General features: G+C 36.4%; 1 protein-coding gene across 2 annotated transcripts; it reads left to right on the top strand.

Moving 5' to 3' along the window:
• The first annotated feature begins 805 nt into the window (after window positions 1-805).
• On the top strand, window positions 806-6,755 carry LOC110907947 (catalase-like). Of its 2 annotated transcripts, XM_022152855.2 has the most exons (9): window positions 843-904; window positions 2,393-2,422; window positions 2,543-2,639; window positions 2,723-3,000; window positions 3,793-4,569; window positions 5,275-5,364; window positions 5,643-5,710; window positions 5,863-5,956; window positions 6,404-6,755. In XM_022152855.2, the coding sequence occupies exons 1-9, from the start codon at window positions 890-892 to the stop codon at window positions 6,461-6,463; spliced, it is 1,509 nt and encodes a 502-aa protein (XP_022008547.1). In that variant the 5' UTR covers window positions 843-889; the 3' UTR covers window positions 6,464-6,755. The 2 variants fall into 2 exon arrangements, with proteins under 2 accessions (XP_022008548.1, XP_022008547.1); XM_022152856.2 differs by lacking the exon at window positions 2,393-2,422 and having other exon boundaries at window positions 806-904.
• The last annotated feature ends 703 nt before the right edge of the window (window positions 6,756-7,458 follow it).

Genomic DNA, 7,458 nt, shown 5'->3' with positions numbered 1-7,458 from the left:
GATCTTCAGCTCCTGGATGATGCCCCCAGTCGCGCTCTTCTTCTGCTCAAAAGCCATACGGTTCCTCGACTTCCAGATTAGCCAGCAAGCCTGAAGATCCAAAGAATCAATTTAAGGCCGAAGCCTGTAAATGAGGGTTTGGACCTTGTGTAGAAGCTGGAAATTCGTCCTGCAAAACAGAAAACTGTTAGGCTCGCCGCAGAGATGGGAGGGCCCCTCTGCGACCACCCTCCGGCGTGAGGATAAGTATTGGTAGAGAGAGAAAGTAGAGAGAGAAAATAAGGACGAAGGTTCAGAAAATCGTACTTGGCCTTGTACTTGACGTGGTATTTATAATGGTCAACTGGCATGACGTCATTCGTCTGGACGTACTTGAATGGGTGTTCGTCCTCGGCGATATGGGAACTGACATCTTTAGAATGTCCGTCTAAGTGTGGTTCGGTTCGTCCTCCGGGATCATATCCGGATCCGGATATGTATCTTCAAAGCCAAAAGCATAACTAAATTTATATCCAGTCTAATTTGGCAATTTCATATCAAAATATAGTTAATAAAATAGAAGATCAATAAATTACTGATCTTTATCTTGTTATTTAAAAATAAGTAAAGATAAGGCGTGGTATTCTTTTGAATCTTGTTTTATCTTTATTGAATTTTTGTCTTCGTAAAGCAAACAATTTACCATATGATGGGCCACAACTTTGAAATTATGACCATTTATAATAATTACATATTAATAAAAAATATTACTTTAATATTATTGTTTATAATTTTATTAGTTTGTATGTATATTGTTTGTGTATAAATAGCCGAAGAGTGTTTGCAAGGGACCATAGATATTCACAAGATCACAAGACAGCTTTGATTCTCGTTATTCTTGTCCCTCAGCATGGATCCGTACAAGGTACAACTCATCACTTCATCACTTGCCCTTTTTACCATTTTTGTACAACTATTTAATGCATGTATGTATCTTAGTAATTTTGTTTGAACCGTGACTTTTTTTTAGTGATTCAATATCACACCGTCTAATATAAGATGCAATTATTAAAAAAGAAAACGAGAATATAGAAATTACCTGTTTAAAACAAATATTTTGTATATAAAATTGGGATTTTAATTGGAAATGAATATCCAAGAAGGAGCTAAAAATTCTAAAAAAAATGTCCAAGAAGGAGCTAAAAATTCTAAAAAAAAATGTTTGTAAATGGTAAAAAAAAAATTTGATGGTGAACGAATAGAAGAAAATCAACCTAAAGGGTGTTTAAGTATTTTTTTTTTTACCATTTTCAAAGTCCTCCAATATTCTTTACTATTTTATATATAAAAAAACCACACAACATAACTTAATAAAAAAATTTACGTCATAAAATCGAGAAATTGTTATCAATAATAAATGCACTGATAAAAAAAAATAAAGTTAAATTTTGATGATAATCAAATTAGAGGTAAGAAGGGGTTGGGCTGTGCTTAAACTCTGAACGCTCATATGAGTTCGATTAAATTTAAACTCTAAAACGAGTGAGGTCTAGAACTCGTTTCAAACTTGATGTGTTTAATTCAATTTATCGATTCACACAGCATATTTCATTTCATTATCATATTAGGCCATGTGTAGTCATAAAGCCCTCAAAGGGGCGTTATGCGACATGTGGCACTCCACGTCAGCGTGTGGGCGTTATGGGGCCTTATGCATTTTAAGCCCGTAGTCATAACGCCCCTACCTCATCATTACCCAATTATTTAATAAACCCTTAAATTATACATATATATATGTATGTATATATCTATGTGAGAGTGGAGAGAACACAAACCAAATGCATGGCGCCGCGAAAATTATCACGCCACCTCCAAAAAATCGTTTGATGGCGCCCCGGGGGGCGGTGTGCCGGCGCTATACCGGCGCTATGAGGGCATACCGCCCAACTATGCCGCCCCACTACTGAAAGCCTTATGTATTTAGATAACACTTTTTATGAACCTAATCAAACACAAGACATGAAAAATAAAGTTTATTACAACATAATAAAGCATTCATTTTAAATAAAATTAAAAAGTAAATATTTTTGTTGATAATAAAAAAACATAAAGTAAATAGTTTATCTTTTCTGTAAAGACGTCGGAGAGTTTATGTTCCCGCGCAAAAAAGAAAAAAAAAACACTCTCCTGCCATCGCCACCGCAATTATGTTAAAAATAGATAAATAATTTATATAATGTTATATATAATAATTATAATCAAAATATCTATAAAATGTGCATGATTTAATTAGTAAATAATAAACTAGCCGAGCTCAAGCTTTACGAATAGGCTCGAAACGGGCTCAGTTCAAGAAGCACACTTCTTGGCCTGACCGTTTCGAGATTTTGAACTGTATTATGTGACTGTGCAGGGTTCAAATCTCATCCTCCCTCCCCCGAATGTAAATAACTGAAAAACGGCTTCCTTTGATTAAATTTCGTTGCAATAATCATGTCTTTGTAAGTAAGTTCCTTTGCACACTGGTTACATTTATCATACAAGTTTCTTTGATTTGGTGTAGCAACGCCCTTCGAGTGCTTACAATGCTCCGTTTTGGACGACTAATGCTGGTGCACCGGTTTACAACAATACTGCAGCCTTGACTGTTGGAGACAGAGGTAACTGTTTTATAGATATTTTGCTACTTGTCAGTTACATGTTGTTAGCATAATATGATCTGATTTACTGTTGTGCATGACAGGTCCAATTCTTCTTGAGGACTATCATTTAATAGAGAAACTTGCTAATTTCACTCGTGAACGGATCCCAGAACGCATTGTACACGCTAGGGGCGCAAGTGCTAAGGGATTTTTTGAGGTTACACATGACATCACTCACCTTACATGTGCTGATTTCCTTCGTGCTCCTGGAGTCCAAACGCCTACTATTGTTCGTTTCTCGACTGTTATCCATGAGCGTGGTAGTCCCGAAACTATCAGGGACCCTAGAGGTTTTGCAACCAAGTTTTACACCAGAGAGGTGAATCTTATTTCAATTAGTGAATTTGTTTATCCGTTTTTTTTCTTCTTTAACCGTACTTTCATTTCAAATATAAAAATTTCGTTTTGATCTAGTTAGAGGTGACAATTTAGGCTCGTTTAGTTATTGACGAGTTGATTTGGCTTGCGTCTTTTTTTCAAATGAGTAAATAAATAAAATTAGCTAAAAGGAGAACGGGCCAAACGGGTCATATAGAACGATTGTTATATAAAACGATTATTGCCCAAAGTCTATTTAAACTGCATACAATCTTCTGAATTGTTTTATAAAACGATTAAATAGTTAACATAAGGATATCTTTTTATCATAACTAATACACTGGTTCTTTTATAAATACGTTAAGAAATGGACAAAGAAGCGTTAAAACCATAGTTGTTAATAGCATAGCGATGCGATACTATATATGCCGCTATCTGATTTTTTGCGCCTTAAACACGAGGAAATAGCGGGAAAATAGTTTTTTTATTCTTTTTAGTAAATACATGTAGCGACTGAAAAAATAAGCGTATTTTAGGGTTTTTTGTTGCAGGATTGAAAATAGAAGCGTATATACTTCCATATTTACCAGATTTTTTTATAAAATATACATGTAAAATATTTCTAAAGTTTTCTTCTAGTGTATCGCTAAATATGAAATAGCACCCACTATTTCATCGCCATCGCTACATAGCGTGTAGGTAGCTTGTCGCTCGCTATTGACAACTCTGAACCTGTTATGACCCATCTATCTTGCCACCTTAGTGAATTTGATATATGTTTCTAAATTTGCAGGGTAACTTTGATATTGTGGGAAACAACTTTCCCGTGTTCTTTACTCGCGACGCAATGGCTTTCCCAGACGTGATCCACGCGTTTAAACCGAACCCAAAGTCACACATTCAAGAAGACTGGAGAATCCTCGACTTCCTCTCACACCATCCCGAGAGTTTAAACACTATGACGTTCTGGCTTGACGATGTTGGCATACCATCAGATTACCGACACATGGAAGGCTCGAGTGTTAACGCTCTCACTTTAGTCAACAAAGACGGGAAAACACATTACGTGAAGTTTACATGGAAGCCAACATGCGGCGTGAAGTGTCTTTTAGAAGATGAAGCGGTTAAAGTTGGCGGAAATAATCACAGTCACGCCACACAAGATTTATACGACTCGATTGCAGCCGGTAAGTTTCCCGAGTGGAAGCTGTTTGTTCAAGTTATTGATCCTGATCATGAAGATAGGCTTGACTTTGACCCGCTTGATGGGACGATGACATGGCCCGAGGATGTGATACCGCTGCAGCCAGTTGGACGTATGGTGTTGAATAAGAATATTGATAACTTCTTTGCAGAAAATGAGCAGCTGGCGTTTAATCCGGGCCTTGTTGTTCCTGGAATATATTATTCTGATGATAAGATGCTTCAAGGTTGGATCTTTGCGTATTCGGATACGCAAAGGCATCGTTTAGGACCGAATTATCTGCAGTTACCTGTTAATGCTCCAAAATGTGCTCATCATAATAATCACTATGATGGAAATATGAATTTCATGCATAGAGATGAGGAGGTATTATGCCAATTGTCTATTCATCTTTCATTAGAGAGTAAAGTACACAGATGGTCCCTATGGTTTGCACTTTGTAACGCATTTAGTCCCCAGCTTTTTCAAAAAGTACATGAATGGTCCCTGTAGTTTGCACTTTGTAACACATTTAGTCCTCAGTTTTTTTTCGAAAAGTACATGAATGGTCCATGTGGCTTGCACTTTGTAACGCATTTAGTCTCCACCTTTTTCAAAAAGCACATGACTGGTCCCTGTGGTTGCACTTTGTAACGCATTTAGTCCCTAACTTGGACATGCTAAAACCTTTAGATTTGTTGGCTGGGGACTAAATGCGTTACAAAGTGCAAACCACAGGGACCGTCCGTGTAATTTTGGAAAGTTAGGGACCAAATCCAAAATTTTGGTAAACCACAGGGACCATCCGTGTACTTTACTCTTAATTAGAGGTGGTAACATGGACAGGCGTGTGGGTTAGGTAACAGCCAACGGGTCAAAATAGGTTCAGGTTAAAACAATGTTTTTTCTACTACAGGGCGAAATGGGCCCCATTGGGTTCGGTTGACCCCCGAGTCAAGTGTTAGGAAGTTGACCGACTTCCAATCTGTTTGACCCGTTCTACCCATTCCCTTTTGGCTATTTGCTTCGTTCAGATAAAATACCATCCGAATTGACCCATTCATAAGTAACTGGATTATTATATTGTTCCAGGTTGATTACTTCCCTTCGAGGTATGATCGTGTTCAACATGCTCAGCAGTATCCGATTTCCCCTGTTAAGCTAACTGGAACCCGTCAAAGGGTTAGTTATTTTGTGTTTTCTTTATTGTATCAGGCCGGTTTATATTTTTGATATTTAAGATGATCTCAAAATCAAGTCATTGACTTTTAAACAGTCAAACTTGGGGTTTCATCGCCAATAGTCCTTCGTCCTTAGTTTTTCCAAAACATGAAAAAAAAAATTTTAAAATTAAAATATAAAAATGTTGAATATATGTTTGGTGCACGGTCTGTTATCCCAGATATCAAACACTTGACGACCTGTAGTTGTTACGTAAAAATTCTGTTATTTTCGTGCAGGCTGTTATCCCAAAATACAATGATTTTAAGCAGCCAGGGGAGAGATACCGATCATGGGCACCGGACAGGTACTATTTACTTTCTATTATATTATATTAAATTTAAACGAATATGTCGTAATTACAAGAATAAATAATGCATGTGCAATATTTTTTCTATATAAACATATAGCATTAGATTTGGTCATTTGATGGTCAAATTGAGTATATTATTTGTACAGGCAAGAAAGGTTCATTTGCCGAATGGTGAAGATGTTGTCTGACCCACGGGTCACCCATGAGCTCCGCAGCATTTGGATCTCATACTGGTCTCAGGTTCGTTCACCTCCCCCTCTTTGGTCCATTTCAAATAAAGGTTGACTTTTGAAGTTAAAAAGCAATTTTGTTTGACATCAGAATTCAAATTTATATCTGGATATAGTGAATGCTCGATCAAGTGGATACATACTCTGACCCAACCTGATTCGTAATAACGCGTTGGTTCAGAATATGTAATTTTAGATATGGGTCATGTTGGGTTGACACGAAACACTATGTCCAAGTTTCTTTTAATATTCTTTTGAGTAATTAGCATCAAATGTGATTACAAAAATATTATTTCAACCGTAGTCTAATTCTTTTAATAGAAATATTTAGGATATTTTATACATTAAAACTACATTTTGGGCGCCTTTTGACCCATATTTAACATAACTCGGATTGACTTGTTTATAAGTAAATGGGTTGAAAATGCGTACTTGATTTGGGCTGGTATTCTTGCAGGCTGACAAATCACTGGGGCAGAAAATAGCTTCACGCCTCAACGTGCGCCCTAACTTTTAAACTGATCTACACGTCATTACAGGAAAGGGTCTCTCTCGTTGTCTGTTAACAGAAAGCATGGTTTTATCATCACAGCGTCGTACTGTTTTAATTATGTAATGTTTTATGAACCTAGGACTTAGAATAAAAGCTTTGGTGTTCTAGGTTAAGTTTGAAGCTAAAAACATGTGGCATGCATGTAGTCTAAGTTGCTTTTTTACATGTAATATAAGTAATGTTGTTGCTTATGTTGATTTTGGTTCTTGTTTTGTTCTTCATCGTCATCAAATAAGTTTTATGTACAACCAAGTAAGCTTTGTGTACGACTAAAAGCCATACAACTCTCCTCTTTTACATATTAGCCTTTGTAATCTAGTAAACTATTCACAATAAGTTCATCTTGCTTTGTTCTTCATTGTCGCAACGTCGTTTTCTTTTTTACCTCTCTAATTGATGCAACCACAATCAAAGCTGCCCCGTCAAGCGTGACTCTACCACGTGTTGTATACACCGCCAGCGACTTTTGGTGCCTTTCTGTGTGATTATATAAGATCGCGTGTTATTAGTTATGCCTTCATATGTTGTGCGCAAGATATTAAGATCCAATATTTTCATCATCTTAACTCTCAACCGCGATCTTAACTCTCAATCACGATCACAAGATACTAGAGTTAAATGAAGACGAGAGAGTACGTTTCAATGATATTTTTTTTGTGATGGGCCTACACCGAAATTGAGAAGACCAGTATACATATTTATAACATTGTTATTACTATTAACATGTGAAAGCATTGCTATAAAGTAGTCATAGTGTTAGTTGCATTTATAGGCACAATTTATAACACTTTAACATTACATTTTAACCATACATCATGCATTAGTCAATGTACATTGCATTATTTTTTGTGATGGGCAACACTTGTTTTGATGGAACAAAGTCTACTTTAAATTATTTTAATATTTCTGTAGGTGTGGAGCGGTTGTGGACGAAAAATGAACATTAGAGATTGATGGTG

Source organism: Helianthus annuus, chromosome 14 (genome assembly GCF_002127325.2).
Source record: "Helianthus annuus cultivar XRQ/B chromosome 14, HanXRQr2.0-SUNRISE, whole genome shotgun sequence".
Taxonomy (NCBI): Eukaryota; Viridiplantae; Streptophyta; class Magnoliopsida; order Asterales; family Asteraceae; genus Helianthus; species Helianthus annuus.
This window is presented reverse-complemented; position numbering and strand designations above follow the sequence as displayed.